At 42.9% G+C, this 25,569-nt stretch overlaps 1 protein-coding gene across 1 annotated transcript in view; it reads right to left on the bottom strand.

Moving 5' to 3' along the window:
* Positions 1–25,569, bottom strand: part of FLT4 (fms related receptor tyrosine kinase 4) — a 284,750-nt gene that overhangs the window by 11,941 nt on the left and 247,240 nt on the right. The window contains exons 20-26 of the mRNA XM_073568005.1: positions 17,664–17,752; positions 17,258–17,402; positions 15,720–15,814; positions 12,083–12,205; positions 7,345–7,456; positions 3,098–3,197; positions 1,578–1,683 (exon numbers count right to left, since the gene is read on the bottom strand). Coding sequence (XP_073424106.1) covers positions 1,578–1,683; positions 3,098–3,197; positions 7,345–7,456; positions 12,083–12,205; positions 15,720–15,814; positions 17,258–17,402; positions 17,664–17,752 — 770 coding nt within the window. The remainder of the gene's footprint in view (positions 1–1,577; positions 1,684–3,097; positions 3,198–7,344; positions 7,457–12,082; positions 12,206–15,719; positions 15,815–17,257; positions 17,403–17,663; positions 17,753–25,569) is intronic.

The raw sequence follows: 25,569 nt of genomic DNA, 5'->3' as shown, positions 1-25,569 counted from the left end.
CTTTTATTGTTTTTTTTTTTTTATTTCCAAAAAATGGATTTATTGTGGGAATATTTTCTTTTTTTTCTAATTTATTTGGCGATTTTTTTTAAATTATTTTAACGCTTTTTTTTTTTTTTTTTTTAACTTTATTACATAGTCCCAGGTGGGACATCACTGTCCTGTGACAGAAGAGCAATCAGTCACAGGCAGTTCTGCAGACTTCCTCATGCCTGCGCTTTGCAGGCACTGAGGAAGTCAGCCCCCTACAGGCCCCCGAAGGCCCCCGTCGCCATCTTGGATTCGGGGGCCTGTAGGGAAAGAGACCCCCGCAGCAGCGCTGCACATTGCGCTGCCGTGGGGGGCTCAGGGAAGCACGGAGGGAGCCCCCTCCCTGCCGATGCTTCCCTTTAACCCCCGGTACACCACGATCATGTTTGATCGCGGTGTGCAAGGGGTTAACGTGTCGGGGGCGGTCCGTGACCACCCCTGACACATAGTGCCGGGGGTCAGCTGTGATAATCATCTGACACCCGGCCGCGATCAGTGGCGCTCACCACGTGGGCGCCGCTGATCGTGGTAGACGTACTATCCCGTCCATGGGCATAGGGGCCCGGGTCCCATGGACGGGATAGTACATCTGATGTCAGGAAGGAGTTAAAGGGAATCTGTCACCAGGTTTATGCTATGTAATCTTACAGCAGCATTATGTAGGGTCAGAGACCCTGATATCACTGATGTGTTTCTTGCTTGCTGTCACTTTGATAGAATCACTGGTTTCTTTGCTGCAGATCTAGCAGAGCTCAGAATGCTGAGCTCTGTATAACCCCGCCCACACCACTGATTGGCAGCTTACTGTGAGATAGTCACTAATCAGTGCTAGGGGCGGGGTTACATAGAGCAGCAGGACTAGGAGGAATGAAGAAGCTAGTCCTGTTGTGATAATCTGCAGCTAATAAAACACTAATTTTATTGAAACAGCAACACACAGCCTAGCAAGTTATACATCACTAGAATCAGGCTCTCAGTCCCTACATCATTCTGCTGTCAAAAACCTGTTGAAATATTTCATTTAGCATTTTTTAAAACCGTTGTCTCAAGTTCTTGAATAGGAAAAATTTCAAGAGGCTTGTAAAAACAAGCAACTTTGCAGCGTACCTCCTATTAACACTCCTCTCTGTGCTTTAGGACGGTGGGATTTTTAATTTTATAGCATGAAGTTTGGTGCTTCGGTTTTTACACACCCTGCAGTCTCCGTGAACGATTATCCAGTAAGGAGCTTATGCCGCTTTCAGGCTCTATGCTTTAGAACTTACCAAAGTGCCCTGAAGCTGATCTCATCTCTGGAACCAACTATCCTAAGACTCCCTGCACTTCTTCCATGCTACAGAGGCAAAGCTGTGCCTTCTAGCAGCATGGGAGAGCGCTTAGTTCAGACCAGCAGCTGTGCGACAATGCCGCCGGTCCGAAATGTCAATCTTCAGGAGAGCACCACCCCCTGGAAAAGCAGGAAGCCGGGAGGCAGGGAGCGATGTGATCCCAAAGATAGAATATTAGAACAACCCTTCAAAGCACCATCAAGACCCCGGCCCTTATACCTGCTGTACATTTTCTTGTAGGAGGTCCCCCAAAATTTCAACCAGGTCAGAGAATATTGGTCGCTCCTTGGGATCTCCATGCCAGCAGCTTAACATGATCCGATAACTATAATAAAAAAACAATACTCAATTAGTTCACAAATAAATGGAACTGCAGAATTCTGGGCTTAAAAGTGCTTGAAATGTCACAGACTTCTTGAAGTTGCACAAAAACGTTGTGATTCCCAACTTTTTGAAAAGTGCTGAGAGCTCAGACTAGACGAGGAGTGGTGAAGAACGCCTGACAGATTCATCATAATTTATGCCGCAAAAGAATCCGTGTCCAAAACTCATTATTTCGAAATCGGGGCCTAAGAATGTAGGGAGCGTCTACAAACAAAGTTTCTAGGCCCAATCCAAAATTTGTAAAGGGCCCATAACTATCATGAATCATTCAGAGTCATCTTCTCCTTACATTAGGCTTATGAAAAATTTGGGCCCAGGGACAGCTACAAACTCTGCATTCCATAATTATACTTTGGCTATGAAGAGCATTTCTGGCTCTGAAGGAGCCAGCATTTCATTGAATTACGTCCACAAACCAATAAGTTCAGTAGAAACTGTTTAAGACCCAATTTGTCTAATTGCAAAACTTCATAAATATGAAGCTCTTGCTGTTAGATTCATCATAAAATCAACAAATCTTCTCATTTTATTGTGTTTACAGACAGTCGCGCTTTAGAGAACTCCAGGAAACATATGGAATGCTAAAGGTAATTCACAGTAAGTCTTCAGTTTTCCTGCAGCGACCCCGGAGGGGAAATGAAGAATTACACATTGATCATTAAAATAAATGGGCTGTCTGTGTAATTAATGGATCTGTCAAGTCCTCTGGAGTTATACTCCTCATAGTGACTGCCCGCTTGAGCTAATTCATGAGGATCCTGAACAGGCGAAACGTTGAATAACCCTAATAAAGTGTTTGATTTTTTTTTAACCAAATAACTGGAAAATATGAGCTCATATTAATTTGCTATCAGCATGTGTAAGTGAGGAAAAGCTAAAATCAGGATTCTTATTGCCTGTTCACTACAGAAATGAATGGTTATCACAGGCGTCAGTAGGTTTCCCCCACAAGAAACTACAGTATAAAAGGTACAAAAGTCTAAAAAGTGTCTGCCAGGGATAAATATCAGAAAGTGTCTTCTCTAGGCCTGAACATTACAAGCAGCGACCTCGGCACGATGGCGGCTTGTAATAACCGGGTTTCTGTTCACGGAGGGGGTTCAATGAATGGCTGCCAGGAACACTACGAATACTTGGGTGGAATGATATGTAGCTTTCAGTTGCCTTAAATGTTGCCAACTTGATAGTTATCAAAAGGAAAATATTGGTGACCCAGTTCAATTCTGATTTTAAGAGTTTAAGAAATGTGATTTGGCTTCCATATCGTACTCATGAGAACGGGCCGATCTTTTAGCGGCATATCATGTGCCTGACCTATATGTGTTATGTGCATAGAAATGTTCAATTTCTCTTACATGTCTATGGTCGCATACTCAGGAGCCCGCATGCGCGTTCCTTCTTTTAGACGTTGACAAAATTCTTCATTAATTTGGACTCCGGGATACGGGGAGGCACCTGTAATGTAACAATATAGAACATCACCTTTTGTAATATTCTGATGTTCTGTTTTAAGGCCCCGTCAAACTAAGCGACTTACCAGCGATCCCGACACCGATATCAAGGTGTCAGGATCGCTAGTAAGTCGCTATGTGATTGCTGGTGAGCTGTCACACAGACAGCTTCACCAGCGATCAGCACAGCGATGCCGAGCGCCCGGCATCGCTGGCCATCCTGTAAAAAATAGAATCAAAATAAAAAATATAGTTATTCTCACCATCCGATGTCCCGCGCAGTCTTCCGGCCTCTCTCCACGCTCCGGTCCCAGTGATCCTTTGCACGAATGACCGCGAGATGTCACGGTCTCGCGGGATAACAAAGTCTCGCGGTCATTCGTGCAAAGGATCACTGGGACCGTAGCGTGGAGAGAGGCCGGATGGCTGAACGGGACATCGGAAGGTGAGAATAACTATATTTTTTATTTTTTTTATTATTTTTTACACCTGATCGCTGGTCTCCCGCTGTCACACACAGCGATGCGTGCTGGTCAGCGGGAGACCAGCGACCAAAGAAATGTCCAGAGATTTCTTGCAGCGATCAGCGATACCGGCAGGGGGGCCGCTCGCTGATCGCTGTCACACACAGTGATCTCGCTGGTGAGATCGCTGTTACGTCACAAAAGTTGTGACTCAGCAGCGATCTCGCTACCGAGATTGCTTAGTGAGACGGGGCCTTTAGTAATATTCAGTACTAATTGGCTTCTGCCAGTGCCGTAACTACTGTAACTTAGAGGCCATGCAACTGCGATACCCCTGGTGGTGGAGAATGCCTGGGCTGTATTTGACACTGTCCTAGTAGCTACTTGCTAGGAACTATTAGGAGCAACTCATTACATACAGGTTTATGCACTTACACATCTCTTATTAAAGGCAATCTGTCACGTCCTGTCTGCGGAGAGCATGATGTAGGGAAGGAAATGCTGAGCAGAATGCTGTATAGGTCTGGTGGAAAAGATTAACTATAATTTGTATTTAATCATTGAAACCCCTGGTGTTTGTACCTAAGTCCAGTGGGCAGTCCTACTCAGTGATTGATGGCTATCTGAGCATGTGCAGTCACACAATGAAGACTGTCAGTCACTGAATCAGACCGCCCACTGGACACACATGCATACAAACATCTGGGATTTCTATGAATAAAATGAAAGTTTTACTGAAACCTATATTAATCTGATCAGCTCCCCCTTACTATATAACATTCCACCTGCAGATCAGATACAATTTTCAACACAACAGGTTCTTTTTATAGGAAATCTGCCAGCAGTTTGTTGCTATGTAATCTGACAGCAGCATGATGTAAGGACAGAGACCCTGATTCCAGCAATGTGTTACTTTACTGGGTGCAGCAGTTATGATAGAATCATAATTTTATCTTCTACAGATCTAGCAGAGGTCACTTGTTGAGCCCTGTATAACCCGCCTATACCACAGGTTTCTGTGCACATTGTGTAGTGACAGAGAGCTGTGGGAAAGGTTGGACCAGGAGAAACAAGGCAGCTTGTCCTCTAGTGATAATCTCCTGCTGATAAGACACTGATTGTATTGAAACACACACTATGTAATATGACAGAAGCATGATGTAGGGACAGATTCCACTGACGTTTTCTCTGCTGCAGACGTAGCAGTGCTCAGCATTCTGAGCTCTGTATAATCCTGCCAACACCTTAGCCGTGAACGGGTGAGATGTGAATAACTCTTCAAGCATTCTTTACCTACCCAGAAAGGTAGAAAAAGATTTATCAATACTGTAACAGGATAAAGGACAGGAATAGTAGATAGTCACTGAGGTTACCATTAAGAGGACGGTGGCTCAATTTCTCTGCTTTTTCTTTACAATAGATCAATAAGAGCACATAGGATTTCGGAAATATTTGATCATCCAAGTGTAGTGGGATTCATTCTTTCATTGAAAATCACATTATTTTAATCATTTTAATAATGCATTTTTTCAATTTTGCAACCCTACACATCCCTTAACTATTTACCATTAAATATATTGTCGCGTAGTGCCAATATGGAACGGCAAATGATAGAGGTATAAAATTAGATATAATCCTCAACATTGAAATTGCAACACAGAGAAGGAAAAGTCATGGAATTATGGAAATAATAGGATGGATAGACATGTTAATATTAAAATGAAAATGATGAAAAAAAATGGAAACATTCTCAAAATATCTCGATTTATTCAGAATCTAGTATGAGAGCCATGTGCAGTAATCCCTGTAATTACAAGCCTCGACCTGCTATCAATAAGGTTATCAAAAGCTTGCTGAGTTATCTGCTTACCAATGGTGGGTGTTCTGCCACACTGAATGCACTTAGGAGCGCAAATCATCAAGATCCACTGCTGGCAGCTCCCTTTGCAATTAATGAAACGATGTCCCACATGTGCTCAAAGGGAAACAAGACGCTGCTGGCCATGGTAGAACATTAGATTACGCAGACTCCTCTCAGTAGCACAAGCAGCATGCGGCCTGGTGTCATGTTAACAAAATGGCTCCATTGGTTCCACAACTAAATCAATGTAACAGCTGTTAGAATGGAATGAAGATTAAAGTTGTCCGACTACTGTACATTATGCCACCCCACACCATACTCCCGGGAGAAGGACTGACATTCCCTCTTGAAGGCTTATTCATGGCGCTTCTCACGTTGTTTCCAGACCAACCTCCGGCTTATTATTACATACAAGACAAAAGTGAGAATCACTGAAATCGATAGACCTCCATTCCAGCCTCCATTATTCCATGCCAGCCTTGAGTCTCTATTTGGAGACCATATGGGCAACTCTATGAAGAGGCCTTCCTGGTCTTACTCCTGAAATTATGGTGTGGATTTGCATAGTGTATGGTAACCAGACTCCTCTAGCCTTCATTTAAGGTACACTAACAGCTCAGCATTGCATTGATTGGGTTGTGTAACCAATGGTACGGCTATTTCTCCAAAGTGTCCCAGGAGCCATTTTTTCCATGAAAATGTTAGTCTGCATGTCATTGGTACTAATGTGAACAGATGGTTTGGTCTAAAGATGCTAGAATGGCCTACAGCGTCTCTGGATTTATCTTACATCAAGCACATCTAGAACATCATTGGTCGGCAACTGAACATTGAGCTGCCAGCAGTGCATCTTGATGATTTGCAAAAGTGCTGTTATGAGTGGGTCATGTCCTCCTGGGAGATCTGCGGTTAGATGATCACTACATAATATGAATCACAGATCTTCCATTTAGCCTGTGTGTTTGTGTTTCATGTTAAATGGATTTCATTTCATTTTCTGCTGAAGAGGTTAATGACCCTTTCTATGCTGTTAGAAACTTGCAGCTCCATCTCACAGCTGTTTCTGACCTGGTCTTTTCCTCTAGCTATAAAATCTGGCCAGTCCTCTTCCTTGCCAGTGAAAGTTTTACTTCCTTGATCTTTGAAGTTGCTGTGCTGACATAGAGAGCGTTGTTGCTACTGGTGATTGTTGCATGCTGTTTTTGACTGTATGTTTTCCTCATTGTACTTTTCCCCTTTGGTTTGTACATTCCTATCCTTCCCTATATACACTTGGTGAGTGTTTTGTGTATTGCTTTTTGTTATCCCTGTTTGTCTTATGTGTTTATACACTAGCATTTTGTCCCAGGCCTCCTGGGGAGGGGGAGGTGATGGCTTAGGGTATACCAAGAGAATAGTAAGGCTGGTGGCCCATACATCTTCACCTTCAGAGGTACCTTTGGGAGCAGGGTTAGTTAGCATCCCAGCCCTAGGAGCAATGCAGGGCCCCTTTCTCTAATTACATACAGTCACTGTATGACAAGTGCATTCAGCGTGGCAGAACATTTTTCAGACATAACACCCAAAGAATGTAAGTGTGGGGATTTCTCTGTGTGGGGCTCACGCTCGATTCTGAATAGATATGTTTTGAAAATTTTGCTTCCAGTTTTTCATCTTTTGACTATCATTAACATATTGATAGATCATGGAATTTACATAATTCCACAACGTTTCCTTCTTGATGTTACAATTTTAAGTTTGAGTAAACTATATAATGGATAGAATATTTCAGGAAAGAGTTCAAAATTCAACATCAGAAATGAAACAGTCCCCATCAATTGACTTACCAAGCGAGAAGATTTCCCATAGCAGCACCCCAAAGGACCAGACATCACTCTGAGTAGTGTAAACCTTATCGAAAATACTCTCTGGCGCCATCCACTTCAGAGGCAGACGTGCCTGTAAGAAATTATAGCATATTAGTATGGAAACAAAGCCTCCTGGAAGGAATATCAAATTTTACTTTAGATCTCCTGATGATATTAGGACTTAACTAAATATTGCTTTTTACCAGATCTGTCATCTTCATACAAAACCTCTCTTGATTTCATCAGAAAAAAAATATTTTGAGGAGGACAACGCCTTTTAATTCGAAGACTAGAAATAGGCCCGATGCTATTGCATCGGGGGTGCGGTGTTCCCCACACAGGCGCAGTAGCAACCGCGTCGTTACCGCGCATGCGTGGGTAGAGTGTGCAGCTGTGGCTGTTACTGCACATGCGCGGAAATAGCGGTGGTGTGATGTCACTTGCGCAGGCGCAGGTTGTGGCCTTGCGGCCACGAACTGCACCTGCGCAAGTGACATACACGTCACCGCTATTCCCGTGCATGCGTAGTAATGATACAGCTGTTACTGCACCTGTGTGGGAATAGCGGAGACGTGTATGTCACTTGCGCAGGCGCAGTTCGTGGCCTTGTGGCCACGAACTGCACAACTGACTGCCTTGGTGCCTTATGGGATTCGGGGGCAGCAACAGCTACGTCGTTACCTCGCATGCGTGAGTAGAGCACGCAGTTGTGGTTGTTACTGCGCATGCGCGGGAATAGCGGTGACGTGATGTCACTTGCGCAGTCGCAGTTTGAGGCATTGCGGCCACGAACTGCACCTGGGCAAGTCACATACACGTCACCGCTATTCCCGCGCATGCGCATTAATGACGCAGCTGTTACTGCGCCTTGCGGCCATGAACTTCTCCTGCACAACTGACTGCCGCGGTGCCTTATGGGATTCAGGGACAGCGGCCAACTGAAGATTATATATATAGATAAGCTGATGACAGAGTGTTCCATTGCTGGAACCCCCAGTGATTGACTGTAATCTGTGGGAGAACGTGGTAGTAAATGGTCAGCTTCTCTGCACCAGATCAGTGGTAGAAGCGGCCAGAAAAATTTTTTTGATTATTTTTTTTAATACATTTAGCACAAAAATATGATTTAAATAAAAGATCATTTCCTGATGATACATTCCTTTTAGGCTATTTCAATGTCTTTTTGAACACCTGTCATTGAATTCCTGCCTGTGATGATAATGAGGCTTCAGAAAAATCTTCTGTAAGGAACAGGAATTTTGAGACTAAAATAGCCCCAGTGTGTATGGTATATCGCAAGATTTCTATTTTTTTTTTTAATACAGATTGCAATGTAAAAAACAAAACAAGAAAACAACATTTTTTTATAACATATTTTTAATATATTTAGGAGAAAAATATGACTTAAATGATAGATCACTTTCTGATGATACATTCCTTTTAAACCATTTTGCTGATTATCTGAAAAGTGTGGCAAAGTCACTTGGTCGTTCTTGATACTTAGCATGAAAAGAAAATATCGACATATTAGTAACCCGTGATGTCATTACTAAACCACAATGATTTTGAGGCAAAGAAGTACTAATAAAAGTGATCTTATATCCATCGTTGCGGCCAAAGCTTGGGCCTGTAATTGCTTCCTGTGCCTCTGTCTGAAGCTTTCTTTGAAGAAAGCCGTGCACTAACCCCTCAGCATGATGCAATGCTAATTAGATGAAATAACCTGGGGATGCGGTCTAACATTTTGATTAATGGCCCTTACATATTCTTGTTGCTGTGAATAGTGTTTTGTTTGCAATCCACATCACAAATACATCTGTAACGTATCCCCTCTATACCCTGAGACCTGTGCACGCGGCGGTGTGTGAGCGCTGAGATTGGCCAGCTGTAGGGTATGACATACAGCACTGATCTATGTGGTCAGTTGAATAATTAGCGATAATCATAGACCTGATTGCTTTCATCTTGGCATAGACCTATTACTCAAACCATCACCATATCCCAAAGAATCAACCAAAACTCATCCAAAAACCAAAATGCTCAGTGACGTAAGACAGAGAAGCTAGGGGTCATCTGGGTTCACTTAAATAAAGCTTAAAAGGGTATTTCCAGCTCCAAGATCCAATCCCAATTGTAAAAGGTGTAATAATAATATAATAATATTACCAAATACCTCCAGTTAGAAATAGTATTGTATAGTTCTTCTGATTAGCTATGTCGCTTACCCCCATGTGCAGGGCTTCGCAGTAGCTTAGGTATCCATGGTTACGGCCACTAACAACTAGCTAACTGTCACTATATGAGTAGTCATATCTATGGATACCTTAGTTACTGCAATGCCCTGCACATGGGGTAAGCAACAAAGCTAATCAGAAGAACTATACTACATTTCTGATTGGAGGTATTTTTATTACATCTAATACAAATTGAGATAGAGATGGGAATATCGCTTTAATTTCTTTACATGAAAAATGTTATAACTTTCTAATAAACCTTGTGTGTTAATACGTCACCATTTTCCTGATATTTGTTTGCTGTCAGTGATCGAGAACTTTTACGACAAAATGCAAGTAACCTATTTTACTTAATCGGTTTGAAATTTATTAGTAATTTTCTTGTATCCAGAAAAAATAAAGTCTGAGCTTCTATCCATTGCAATGTTAAAAATGGACAATATACAGGTAGCATCCATGCGCTGTCTGCGATTTTCCCGGACCCATGGAGTTATATTGATCATTTTCATCCGTGACTCTGATCAATAATGGACTTTTCTGCATTAATTTTTTTGTATAATTATGATTGTGAGAACAGCACCATAAAGTATAATGAAAAACACATGTACATGGAAAATGGATGCCTGAACAGGCCTAAGGCTGGGGTCACACATGCGAGAAACTCGCACGAGTCTCGCATCTCAATACCCGGCACTCGGGACCAGAGAGTGTGGCTCCATAGTAAGACATGCAGCTGAGCGCTCCAGTACTGAGTGCCGGCGGCAGTGCCGGGTATTGAGATGTGAGACTCGTGCGAGTTTCTCTCATGTGTGACCTCGGACTAAGGGTGAGACCACATGATATGACTGGTCGCATACAGTTGAAAATCCACCCAGCTCAGGGGCCAATGGTTGTCCAATTTTGTAAAAAAAAATTGTGCGGCCATTGGCGACCATGGTGGGTGCAGTTTCCGCTGTGCCCGGCCAGCCACACTGCGGGGTCTTACTCTTAGAATAGAAATGTAATCACTTCTGAGCTCAGAGCAGGACAAGTAGTGTATGAGCATATTATGTGGGTTTTTCTAGCTAAAAAATCCATGCCCGCAAACCACATTTAAGAAATATATATTTTGGAGCGGATTTCAGTGTGTTCTCAACACTTTGATTTTGCTTCATTGATTCACAAGTCAAATTTGGAGCAATCACTCCCGAAGAACCAAGGAAAAACACCGTATGCACAACTTCAGAAGGTGCTCAAGTAGGGCCCCACACCATACATCTATAATAAAGAAAACTTGGCACTCAACTTCTAGAATATTTTTTGGATTTTTAATGCAGCCAGAAAATAATATAGATGTTTTGGCCTCACTGGTCTTCATTCGTAACAGACTGCAGTATAGTAGTTAATCGCATTCAGTGCGATAATAGGAGTGACACCATAGTCACTTTAAATGTGCCTGGTCATGCACTAGGCGCTGGGCATGGAGCCTGTATCAAATAGGACCTGGGTGGGTTGGGGTGCCGGCGTGCAGTCATCAGCGACGCGGTATCCACCGCTGGTCACCGTGCCCAGCGCCTAGTGCATGACCAGTCATTGAACGCGATTAACTACTATACTGCAGTCTGTTACTGATGAAGGCCAGTGAGGCCGAAACGTCTATATTATTTTCTGGCTGCATTAAAAAATCCAAAAAATATTCTAGAAGTTGAGTGCCAAGTTTTCTTTATTTTACTCCCGAAGAACTGACATTTTCTGCTTTCCTTCTTTTTTAGAGTATGTTCACACCGAATATTTTGATATGGATTTTGAAGCAGCTCCACTTTAAAATCCACATCAAAGAGTATTTGAAGCATTTTTTGATGTGCCGTCACTATAGAAGTGTTTTCGATGTGGATTTTGAAGCAGATCTGCTCAAAAACATGAAAAAAATTCTGAACTTTTTGGGGATTTTGAGGTGGATTTCTAAGATTTTGCTATCCTCATTGCAGAAAAAAATGAAGAGACGTCACTTTTTTTGAGTGGAGTCCACTAAGACAGGTGATAAAAGTTTGGTCGCTGGTGATCCACAGCTGGAAAACCCCACAAATCTGGAGAAGGTCCCAGAGTCTTCTGGGTGGTTGGAGTGGGAGTGAGAACATGCGACCTGGAATAGAGCAGTGGTCACACATGCTCACTACTGCTCCATTAACATTGCATTTTTCTGTAATTGGGCTGAAAGGGCCCGATCGAAGGGGCCCCACATGGTGACCTTATCAAACATTCCAGATGGTAGAGAAAGGATATGAAACATTGCTCCAGAATGATGTGCGACGCCATATCAAATAACGGCTACCAGTATAATGTATGTTACTCGCACTTTGATTCTAATTAGAGGAGCTTCCTAATTAAGATGTTCTGCCCCTCATTCTTCTATTTCCTGACAAGATTTCAGTCCTTTCATCCAATTACTAAAAATAAGCCGAATTCTTCTTCCATCACCGAGTTTGGAGAAGATCTTTACTTACACTTCCTTTCCTGACGTAATCAGGATCTTTGTAAATGTCTCTGGCCAGACCAAAGTCGCAGATTTTTACAACATTGTTTTCAGACAATAGGATGTTCCTGGCAGCCAAGTCTCTGTGAATGCACTGCAAGGAAAGGAAAAAAGTTCATGTCATTAATTTCTGCAGGACAGACATAATAGCACAATTCACATCACAACTGGGCAGCCAGACATATACTGTAAAACAATGACATCTCGTGACAGAGTATCACAAAATCATATTTTTTTTCTGTTTTAAAACTGGCCATCTCTCATCGTTCATTTTGAGATCTGTTGAGTCATTTGGAGAAGCCCCGATGTACACCCAAAGTATATCCATAAATATGGAGAATGAGGCACCACAGCCAGTGAAATCAACCTCTCGTCGGTATCTAAGCCATCTTGGTTACTGCTTAGATTTTGAGTTTTCGAATCTGTCGATACGAGGTCACCAAAATGTAACTTCAAAACCAGGCAACAAATCCATTTCTATTGTCAGCATAGGAAGGTATAACTCCCACCCACAATCATACCCCTAGGACAAACTGGGGACACCCACTCTGGGTGAAGTTTACACCACGCATCCCTCCCACTAGGGAACTGGGGTGCTCCAACTTTACTGGTATTGTGTGTCAAATTCGGGACAGTTGTCAAGTATGATTTATGTAAGGAGTCTGTATGTTTCACCCGTACTTGCATGGGTTTCCTCCTACACGCCAAAAACATACTGATAGGTGGTTTATTTTTCGATCCCCAATATTAGAACAGTGATGATGATGTCTACAAAGTGCTGTGGAATTAATGGTGCTATATAAGCAATACATAAATAATAATAATAATAAAAATAATAATACTTTTCTTGTGCAAGTACTATCATGTATTTCACGTAATGGCCACAAGATGTCAATGTTCCATTCCCGATGGACTCCAAGAAGGTAAAGAAACTCATTTAAGAAAGTATCAGAACTTTTGAAAGTTTGATCTTTATCTTCCACTAATGTCATTCTAGACAGATTTCCACAGATACCGTCACTGGGAGAAATACTCAATTTTAGACAAATATTTCCCCAGGTCCCTGGCTGTAAGTGAACACTCAGTTCATCTAAGGACAGGCAAAGTCAGTGCGGTATGGACTCCGACATGGTGAATTAGTAGAATACTTTGATAATCTGTTAGGACTTCCCCTAAAGGTGGTTCACGAGGCAAATCTCCGAAAACAACATGAAAGGGTTATCTAGGGCCAATGATTTGCAGAGTATGCAGCCATTACAGGGATCTCTCATTACAGTGGACACCAAATTCTGTGCCAAAAATAAAATATAAAACCCATTAATTATTTTATAAGTATAGGAAATTACACTAACTCTGTGAAAACACAAGTCCACCCAAAATCTGATAAATGATCATAAACCGTATAGAAAAGTTCATTTCATTTTCCCAACCACCTTGGATCACAATTCTAACAAGTCTATTAAGTATGAAAAATGACGCTTCCCATTCCCTTAAGATTTCCATAGCATTCATCTTAATATTGGTTGTCTACTTTGGAAATAACATTCTTGTTAGAAGAGTCGACTGACGATAAATTGAGCACATGGGTTTTTGGATGGGACTTTCGGCGATCAGATGAACTACGTTTTAAATAGGCAGTAAGTGTTCAATCTCCCTGCAGCGCCACCTCAGGGGACATGAAATATTACACAATACCCAAACAGGCTTTTTATCAAGACTGATGTATGAAATGCCCATCTTGATGAACTTCCCCTGTTATGATTGGGTCACCGAGGAGGAAAGCAAGACCAAGCTAAGCCACAGAAAACCAGAGAGGTTGGTAACTAAGTGGATTGCAGACCCCTGATCCTATCCACGCAATTAGCAGTAGCTGTGGGGCGTACCTGCGATGATTCTAGACGCCTCGACACAGCCGGAGAACTAAATAAGCCTAAAGCAAGAATGGGGAAATCTAAACTGCCCCAGAGCAGACCCCAAAGGAATAGATAGCCACCAAACATATATTGTCGGTGAGACAAGATGAAAACACAAACGCAGGTAGGAAAATAGGCTGAGCAAATGATGGGGCCCAAACTAACTAGACAGGACAGGAAAGGAAAGACACAGTTTGCAATCACGCAAAAAACCCTGCAAAAAATACCCAACACGTCTGCTAGAAAAAATACTGAAGTCACTAGACTTCGCTCACTGTATCAGCACTCTGGTATATTCTGAAAGCAGAGCAAAAAGAGGCCAATCTAATAAGGGACAAAAACAAACTGGCACAAACAGTAACATAAGGATAGAAATTCAGCACAGCCCCAGCCGGGGCTGGATCACCACACAAAACTGAAATAGACAGAACCAAATCAAATGTGAACAATAGCAAAAGAACACTTAGCTTGAGCATGCAGGGACTGAGCTGGAAACTAAGACCTCAGGAGGAAGGAAAAAATCACCAGCAGGGATAGAGGGAGTCAGCTGTCTTAAATCCAGTCAGAAACTCCAAATGTCCAATCGTCCTCCTCATTATCAGGTGGCAGGCCTCTGTTAATTAGATCAGCTCCATTACCTCCTGTAACCACCAGAGGGAGCCCGGAAAGAGAACTCGCGACCCCTCTGTCAATACAACCAGCTCCACTACCTTCACTAGTAACCAGAGGCAGGCCAGAAAGTGAATTCACAACATTCCCCCATAGGTTATGATTCTGGTGTATCCATGAAGTGATTGCTCCTGTTGTTCCTTAGGGCGATGATTTGCAAATTGCCTCTTCAGAGACCGAGAGGACTTGAACTCTAGCGCCACCAAATGTAAATAGCAATCCTAATATTGACCCTTGCCACATGACTAGGCATAAAAGTCAAACCTGGATCTCTATTTGCAGAAACGTGTTTTGGATCATTGCCCACCATCAGTGCAAAGTAGGAGATCTGCTATGGCTTTATTGGAGGCCTCCGACTAAAGTCCGAGGGGTGATAGCTCTCCTTATGGAGAGTGAAAAGCCTTGTTAAAGGGTCGATATTGACTTTTATAATTGCTACTTCCAATAGGTGGCGCAAGTCAAGTCGTCTTCCTCTCTGAAGAGGCAAATTTCATACTTAATTTCCAAGAGGAGCATCACTTGGCCTATAAGTCTCCTTACACTGGCAGATCAGGCATGTCACGCTGTACGTGGAGGGCAGTTATGCCTCTGCAGCCTAATTATCCAGTGTAGTTTCTGATCACTTCTTTAACCAAACAGGGCACTATTTTTATGAGCTGTTATGGCTGATAGGAAAGCAGGCATGTCTCCATATTGTGCTGATTACAGATCCGCTGTAAGAATTGTCGCGCCCTCTACAGTGACTTCCTTCTGGTCACTGTCCAGTCCCTCTTCTATATCTATTTTCTATTGGCGTACCGTGCTTTTCCTGCATAACCTTTTTATCCAGCTCTGGAATGATGTGGTTTACACAGATAGATGGATTCTTCACGTTGGCGCCACATTTTTAACAGAGATGGGTAAACTCATGAAATGAAGTGTGTCCACTCCATGCATCTGATCCAATTACACAATGGTACAGCTCTGGGAATATAATCGTTTTGCTCAGTATAATTTTGTCCTTCCTAAATAAGGATTCTTTCTTACCTTCCTAGAAGATAGGAACTCCATTCCTCGAGCCACCTGGAAACTATAGCAGATCAGATCTTCCATGGTAAGAGGACTTTGCCACAAGTCTTTCACTGCTCGAAGGGCACATGGAAAAACAGGCAATTAATAAGTTATTATTTCTTATAGCATTCATCAGTAAGATCAAGCACCAGCTATTACCACCAGTAATTGTCACTTTAGTAGCTATTCCCCTGGTTAATCATATGCACCTATCATAACCTCTACAGCAGTTCTCATAGAAGATCATCAAATTTGGCATTATGACATTATGACTTTTTGCCCATTTGCTCTTGCTCCAGTACTTTTCATAGATTTGGGTGGAGGCCGAGCTACCAGGAGTTTAGTAAAAAAATTCCATTATCTTGTAAGCCTTTAAAGGGAATCCGTCACCCGAAATTTGCAGGCTATGTAAATGCCCTGTGCCCGGTCCGATGGGCGGTGTTTCTTCTTCTTTTCTCCACCCCATCCGTGGCCGTCAGCGATATTTTCCGGAATTAGAGTAGTTCTCCATATTTTGAGCGTGCGCAAAGCACAGCAAAATACTTCCGGGACATAGTGTACCGGCGCATGCGCAGTAATGATTTTCAGCTTTGCCCGCAGTTGGGCAAAGCATACTGTGTGTGCGCGAGGCAAGATTGCTTTGCATACGCGCAAAATATGGAGGAGAACTACTCTAATTCTGGAAAATATCGTGGACGGCGGCCATGGATGGGGTGGAGAAAAGAAGTAGAAACACCGCCCATCGGACCAGACACAGGGCATTTACATAGCCCATAAATTTCCGGTGACAGATTCCCTTTAAAGAGGTTTTTAGTTTTTTGGCTCATAGTAAAAAATAACAGGCTGGTAGTTACCTGTCTGTTCTATCCATTCCCGGCTCAGAGCGGTCACCAACTGATCCAGCTGCTCCACGTCAACAAAGTAGCTTTTCTTCTTCTGAGCTGCTCTGTTGATGGTGCCTGACTGCTTACATCATGCTGATTGACAGTCGGCTCCCTGCAATTATACAGCAGGGAACCACCTGTCAGTCATCATGACAGCAGTCACGGCCCGTTAAAAGAGAAGAGAGGAAGAGTAGCAGCTGTTCTGACATCAGCGGAAGATGCAGAATCGCCGGCTTGAATGGTCTGTGACTGCTCTTACCACCAGAGTAATGCGCTGAGCAAACCAGGCAGGTAGTTACCAACTACCTGCCTGTTAGTTCTTCAGCCTACAGTAAAAAGTTACTGCAGTCATGGATAACCCCTTTAAAATATAGCGGAAATCTACACCAGCCTATAGCTGCCATAGATTTTATTTTACGTCATACAAAAATGGTCCAAATTAATAAGAGTTTGACGTTCAAAAAATCTGCCACATCAACAGGCTTTTGGTTCGGACAATATAATTTCCACCTTTGGCTCTTCTGAATGTTCATTTTTCTGCAGCATGAAGTTTATAATATAATATAGTCTATAAAAAATATATAATATTTTCTGGCTACGACTATACAAGATATCGAAGGCGTCCCTTACACTCCGTGGTCCGTTGGCTTTGGTTCTTAGTCAACATAAGCCGACCAAAAATGGCTCCTTCATTAACTCCTTCTCTGCTCACTCTGTCTGCCATGACCGCTTCCACCATTGATCGGACCTGACTACGGGATCGTGGAGATCTCTCCTGTAAGGGTTAAATTGATTTCATTATTTTACTGTTAGTAAGTTATAACATGAGAAGTGATGTAGGCATCTACATAACGGGGAAATTGAAACAATCATACAATTTCTTGAACTCTCCTTCCATGCCAGCCAGTGGCTTGTGTCCCATTTCCACAATGTAAAACACATGCACTTGGATGCAGAATGTAGAGGTTATCTTAAACAAGTCTGAACCGTAGGGTGGGTAACATGGATGATGGGAGAACAAGAGAACTTTCTATACCTGGTAGGGAATGAATCCATCACGTTTGGTCCTCAGGTAATTAGAAAGGTTGCCATACTTGCAGAATTCCACTATGACCATCAGTGGTCCTATAACAGCAAAAAGGATGTGTAATGGTAGATCACATGGATGAAGCTTGTTCTGCTTGATACAGTGTCATCAATATGAAACATTAGAACAGGAACTGATATTTTGAGATTCATTACATGCAGAAAATATATCATATAAAAATGACATTATATATCTAAATATACAAATAATAAAAAATATAATACAGGGCAATCACTTTCAAAAGTGCATCAACCTTTCAGATAAGAATTGTTATACATTCTCATAATGTAATAGATCTCAAAAGATTTTCCTAAGGCTGGTTTCACATTAGCTTTTTTTGCGCTGCAAAAAACCGCATACGTGCGCATGCGTTTTCCCCGTATATTTAACATGGGTGCGCATACGTATGCGTTTTTCGTGCGCTGCGTTTTTTTTGGGTGTGCGTTTTTATTTTCCAGACGCTACATGATGCATTTTTTGGTCCGCCTAACTGCTTTAAAAAAACGCATGCGCACGTATGCGCATGTTTTGAGCAAAAAATGACCATTATAGCCTATGCATACGTGCACATTGGCATGCGTATGTATGCGTTTTTTTTGCGCATGCGTTTTTTTTTGGTGTCCACTGGTTAGACAAGTTAGAAAATTCCCAACCCCCCAACCCCAAAAAAACATTTCTATATAAAGGAGGTGTCTGCCGACACTGTACCACAACTATAGTGACAGACTGGAGAGCAGAAATTCAGCTAAAAATGAACCTATCTTCAATCCCAGCTTCAGCGTCAAGAATGTGAGTATTATTACATCTAATAATGTATGCCTGTCCTTTTAAATTGTATATGTACTAATGCGTTTTATTATTTTTACATGCAGTATGTCTTCGGAATCAGAATATTCCCCATCCCGGCAGGAACTGGCGCAAGCAGACCCAGAGGTGATTATTTTTGTGCGTTTGGTAAGTATATCTGCTGCTTCTCCAAATCTCTTACGTTTTTTTTCAGACATCGTCATCTTCTGCGGACATAACTACTGAGGGCGAACAGCAGGAGCAGCCAAGCCAAGTCCCGGTGGTGATACGGATTGTAAGTATCAAATGATTTGTAATGTTCTTTATTTTTTATCTTCTATATTTCATCTTTTCTGGATTTTTTTGTAACTTTTTATTCACTCAAAATTTGAATATTCTAATGAATGTGTTTTGTCTAGGATCCACAACGGGATGAAGACGTATACCTGGATAATGAGCAGCTTGTCAGCCTGGTCCAGGAGCGTGCCCCGTTGTGGGACAGCCGTGACCGGCTGTACAAGGACAATGTGGTGACACGGCGGCTATGGAATGAGGTGGCCGCAGCGTTGATGGATGGCTGGGACAGCGCCACTGCATCCTCCAAAAAGGCGTTTAGTAAGTATTTCCCTGCTCTGTTATGCCGCAGTGACTATTGTCCTTGATGGCACTGTTGGGTTTCCTGCTAGATATATTCTAGCAGGAAACCCAACAGTGTCATTGGGCTCTACAGTGACTGCTTTGTGTATTGTATTGATGTATTGTGCCGCAGTGTCTATTGTCCTTGATGGCACTGTTGGGTTTCGTGCTAGATATATTCTAGCAGGAAACCCAACAGTGTCATCGGGCTCTACAGTGACTGCTTTTGGTATTGTATTGCTGTATTGTGCCGCAGTGACTATTGTCCTTGATGGCACTGTTGGGTTTCGTGCTAGATATATTCTTGAAGGAAACCCAACAGTGTCATCTGGCTCTACAGTGACTGCTTTGGGTATTGTATTGCTGTATTGTGCCGCAGTGACTATTGTCCTTGATGGCACTGTTGGGTTTCGTGCTAGATATATTCTAGCACGAAACCCAACAGTGTCATCGGGCTCTACAGTGACTGCTTTGGGTATTGTATTGCTGTATTGTGCCGCAGTGACTATTGTCCTTGATGGCACTGTTGGGTTTCGTGCTAGATATATTCTTGAAGGAAACCCAACAGTGTCATCTGGCTCTACAGTGACTGCTTTGGGTATTGTATTGCTGTATTGTGCCGCTGTGACTATTGTCCTTGATGGCACCTTTGGGTTTAGTGATAGCATATGTCGTGCATCAAACACAATTGTTACATGTTGTTGGTTTGTTTTTCCAACAGTGGACAAAGTCCAAACACGTTGGCGCCCGATCAAGGACGGCTTCAACAGTGAAGTTCGTGCTGAGGGCCAGGCTCGCAGTGGATCTGCGTCAAGGACAAGAACAAGATACCGATACTATCACGCGTTGCAGTTTTTTATTTTTATTAATCTATGTTTTTCTAATCCACATCTGATGCTTCTTGTAAAGGCATGATAGTAATGATTTTCCTTTCTTCCACAGCACCTGGAGCAGCACCCTGCAACCTGGCCCTGGAGCGGTCCTTTATCGGACGTCCTCTGACCCGTCCCAGCCATCTGACAGCCAGGAAGCACCTTGCAGGTCAGCCACACAGACAGCTGGTGACCAGGAAGCTGGTCCATCAGGTGTTTCTCTGTCCCAGGTCTCTGCCACTGGTTATGCGGGCACTACCCGTCAGCGGCAGAGGGCCTTGGACAGGAATGTCTTGCCCGAGTTTATGCACTTGAGCGAGGCCTTTAATGCCAGCCTCAAGTCGCTGTCCGACAGAGTGGAAAGCGGTTTTTCACTCATGAAACGTGGTTTTAACCTCATGGAACACCGCTTCCATTCTGTCGAACAGCGCCTTGACCGTCTGGAGGCCGACCTCAACAGACCAGCGCACCATTTTTTTAGTAAGATTGAAAAGGGCATGGCGGAACACCTTAGTCCTGAGCAACAGCTGAATGTGCTGCAGGCCTGCAACAATGCTTTCTTGCAGGCTATGCAGCATAATCGGTACGGGCAGCAGTCAGTGGTGTCATTTCCACCTGTGCCACCATTGACTCGCTTCACCTCACTACCGACTTGTGCTGCATACCACTGCACGGACACCTCTGTTCAAAGCCAGGACACCCACCGTTACACCACCACAAGTCTGAGTGCAGCTGGTCACTTCATCAACACCACCATGGCAAGCACTGCTCCTGTCTGGAGCACCACCGCCACCCCCATGCATGCTTGGAGCACAGCCACCACTCCGCTATCGTGGAACAGCCCTGCCGCTACAACATGTATTAGCCCTGCCACCACCACTCTGCAAACCTGGACCATCACTGCCGCCACCAGTCCTCCTGCAAGGACGAGCACTGCCACCGCCACCACAGAGCATCAGCAGCAGCCACAGCATCAGCAGCAGCCACCGCAGCAGCAGCAGCCACCGCAGCAGCAGCAGCCACAGCAGCAGCAGCCACAGCTGCAGACGGGGGACCCACATTCAATATTTGCCCCAAGTTCAAGGCGCCATCAATCAAGGCGGGCATTGGGCCCAAGTAGGTCCAGGCAGACAAGTTTATGGAGACAAGCACTAAGGACCAATGTCCCTGAACCTCTTTCCTCTCCTCCAAGTGTTTCTAGTTCAATTCCCATAACTGGACTCCCTTCCCCCACAAGTTTTGTTGCCCCTTCCCCTAAAACACCTTCTTCAACTGTAAGTTCTGCATCTTCCCTGCACACCCCCAACTTGCAACCATCTGCCCCCAAACACAGAAAAAAATAAAGTTTTTTTTAATTTTTCTGGTTAAAAATAAATTTAAAATTTCTGGTTCACCATAACAAAGTTAGATTAATGTTTTTGGCGCCACTCACACACACTGCGCTGTACAGACAATGTGACTTAAACTTTGCAAGGTGTCATAAAAAGTGTTTGGAGGATTGGCTGTTTTTACCATCCTCATTTCACTTATTGTGATTCTAGGCAAGGGGGTTTATTGATATATCTTGTAATTAACAACCTACTCTTGTGTGCTGAATCAATTGATGGGAAAAATACACGTCATATGTTAATATGTTAAATACCAAGGCCTAGTATAATAACTAGCGTTTTACCGACTAGGATCTGGTTTCCTGAAACACAAACTGGTGAAACTCGGGCAAAAAAAAGGCGAGTTTCTTTACATTGTGGTTTGGTTTTGAACGAATATCCTACTTGTTTTCCACTAGTTGGACAAGTTTCATTTGAAACAAATTTGGTTTCATGAAACCCGATCCTACCGAAGTCGCTCAAATGTCATAATCATAACTATTTATCAATCATGGCCTGGTTAATACACATATCATATTTAACCTGCAGCTTTGCTTACGTACCAATATATTTAACGCAGACTAGCGATGCTGCATTTTAACTCATATTTGTATTTACCTGCGCAGGTTTGAGAACATCATGAATTCACAGGTATACATGGGAAGTTTTTTATTTTATTGGAGTGTAAAAAACATAGTGCACTCGGTACTGGTATCAAATCAGGTTTTTTATTAACATACACAAACGAAAACATTCTTACACCACTTCATCTTGCCAGTGCACCTGTCCTACATCATAGATAAAGTAGGCCGCAAATTGGTCCCTCATTTGGCCAACTTCAACGGATGACCTGAGAGGGTGCTGAGTGAATTCAGGCAATGGGTTAGGAGCAGTATCATCGAGTTCAAAGTTCGGGTGCTCTTTAGCCATCACAAAATTATGTAGAACCACGCACGCCTTCACCACCTCATCGACTGTTTCAAGTTTAAGATTAATGGCTGTGCCGAGAATTTGCCATCTGGAGACAAGAATCCCAAAAGCACACTCGACAGTTCTTCTGGCCCTGGTCAGCCTGTAATTAAATATTTTTTTGGTGTGGTCCAAGTCCCGGCTGGTGTAGGGTTTCAGTAAGTTTGCGCACATTTGAAAAGCCTCATCCCCAGCCATTACAAAGGGCAGTGGCGGAGCTTCGGTGTGAGGAAGAGGCCGTGGCATAGGGAAATTAAATTGGTTGCCATACAACCTCCGGCCCATGTCTGAGTTTTTAAAAGCCTGTGAGTCATTACCACGGCCAAATGCTCCAATGTCCACTGCTACAAACATACATCCGGCATCCGCAATGGCCATGAGTACTATTGAAAAGTGCTTTTTGTAATTATAGTACTCAGATCCAGTTCTTTTGGGTTTGATGATCCGTATGTGTTTACCATCAACAGCTCCCAAACAGTTGGGGAAATTGCAGACTGTCCAGAATTTGTCAGCAATTTCCATCCACTTTTCAGCGGTGGGAGGGGCATAAATTCTGGACAAAGAACGTTCCAGAGAGCCCGGCAGGTGTCCGCAACAATTCTAGACAAGGTAGAGATTCCAATACGGTACTGGAAGTGTAGTGAAGATAGGGTTTCTCCAGTCACCAGGAATCTGCGAAACAGAGAAAGAAGTAAAATTAATATTTCTGTATATGGTTTTGTAAAACTATCAAATAAAATATTAGTACATTCACGAAAAATAATTAGCCAAGGTTTTGAATAGTACATGTAAAAAAAAAACCCATCAGACCCCACCCCTTGGTTTTTAAATATTACGTACCGTAATGTCACCAGTAGCCGTTCCTCAGAATGAATCGCACGATGGAGCTGTGTGTCCTGTCTCCGGATGGATTCTTGGACACGAGCAAGCAAATCCCTGAAGCTTTCTTGGGACATCCAGATATAATCTGTAAATTTCTCTGGGTTTGCCTGTAGCTCACTGTAGAGGGTGTGATATGCCCCACGGCTCTCCTGGAGTTCAACAATCGGATGTATCCACATACGCCGCCGCTGCCGTCTTCGCTGCCTCTCTCTCTTCCTTTGTTCATGGCAAGCAACTGCATAAGCCTGAGCCATCGCGATGTCCAAATCCAAGTTGAAGTGAAAACTCTTCCAGCGCAGATCCATGTTGACACGAGAACAATCAAGCAAATGTGAAGAATACTGTAGACAGGGTCTATATATTAACATACCACACCGCCACTGACGTCCCATTGGTCGTGTGTGTTGCCAGATTGTTATTTGTTTTTTTTTTGGGGTGAGGACAAACAATGTGGAAAAAAACACAAACGCACTAAAAACGCATACAAACGCATACAAACGCATAAAAACGCTGCGTTTTTTTCCTGCATGCGCATAAAAATGCTTGAAAAAAGCGCAGCGTTTGTATGCATTTTTTCCATGCTTTTTTCGTGCAAAAAACGCGCTGCAAAAAAAGCAAGTGTGAAAGTAGCCTAAGATGGATATTTATGGCATTTTTCCTGCTTCGGAAAGGAGAAAGTCATGAGACTTGAATGGAGAAAGCCATACACGTACATAGCCATCGCATCCAACAAGTTATGTGGAACAAATTCTTTTTGACTTAAGGCCCCGTCTCACATGGCGAGATCGCTAGCGAGATCGTTGATGCGTCACCGATTTTGTGACGCAAAAGCGATCTCGCCAGCGATCTCGCTACATGACACATAGTCGCGACCTGCCCTCCCGCTGGATAACGCTGATCGTGCTAGAATGTCCTGGGCCATTTTTTCATCATCAAGCGGCCTCGTTGGCGACGCAGAACTCAGGGACGCAGGCTGGAATTGTTCAGAATAGCTGCTGTGTGACAACGCACCAGCGATCCTTACTACATCGCATCGTTGTCGGGATCGCTGGTGCGTCGTTGAAGAGAACTGCCTGTTTGGCAGCTTACTAGCGTCCATGTAGCGATGCACCAGCGATCCTTACCAGGTCGTATCGTTGTCGGGATCGCTGGAGCGTCGCTATGTGAAACGAGACTCTTACACACATAACTGTAAAAATCTTGACTGAGTATCACCATAGGATTGATTGATATGACAGACTTTTTATATATATAGCAAGGTATTATAAACTTCATACATTTGTTATCAATTTTTTTGCATCATTTTCAATTATTTTAATGTGTGTGTTTATATATATATATATATATATAAATATCTTGCAATTTTCACAATGTCCTCTTGACCTAATATTAGACTAAACAAACTGTGGTCATTACCAGGAGAGAACGTAGAAAACCAAGGGAAAAGGTAAAGGTGTAAGTCAGGTCAAAGTCTGAGGTCAAAATACCAGGAGATAGCGGATAAAGACAAAAGGACAAGACAAGGCGATAGTCAGAACATGTCCAAAGGGTCAGGCAGCAGAAGATCAGTACTCAGCACAACAGAATCAGGCAAACACTCACCTGGAAGCATAAACTACATCTGGCAGGGATCAGGGACAGACAGCTCAGTTAAGTAGCTGGGCAATCACCAGCACACCGAACACCTGGAGAAAGTCCAGCGCTTACCAGTCACAGATTGGACAGCTGAGCTGTCAATTAAAGTACCAAGAGCTCAGCGTGAACCAGATTCCATAGGGCAGCAAAACTGTCACTCACTGAGCGGAGGAATCGTAACAATAAAAACAACACGGGATTCACCTTTCACAATAGGCGATGTCACAGCTCACCTCCTCCCTCTCCCTGCATCACGACCTCTGCTTAGATTCAATCATGCCCAATTTACACTTCAAACAGAAAGGGTCTATGCAGGGTCTAGTGAACAATGTAAAATGCAATATATTTTTTTAATAAATAGTGAAATTTTTTTTATATAAATAGTGATAGGAAAAATTACAAAAAATATTATAAAAATAAAAAGTCCATATTTATCATTAAAACATGGTTTTATCAGTAGGTCAGTTTCCGATTACACATTCATTCTTATGGTATGTGTACGCAGCGTGCTGTTTTTTTGCATTGCTTGCATATATTCATTCTTTTCAGCATTTATTTAGCGCTTTTTCAGGCAGGTTATGGTGAGGATGTTGTGTGACCATATCATAAAATGGTTAATAAAAATGTATTTGCTTCCTCTATTATTTTTTTGTCCAGCCATTGATATTTATGGAAAGAAAACAATATATTCAAAAACTTTTCTAAATC

This window comes from Dendrobates tinctorius, unplaced genomic scaffold (genome assembly GCF_039654945.1).
Source record: "Dendrobates tinctorius isolate UK_male_01 unplaced genomic scaffold, ASM3965494v1 ptg000020l, whole genome shotgun sequence".
NCBI lineage: Eukaryota > Metazoa > Chordata > Amphibia > Anura > Dendrobatidae > Dendrobates > Dendrobates tinctorius.
This window is presented reverse-complemented; position numbering and strand designations above follow the sequence as displayed.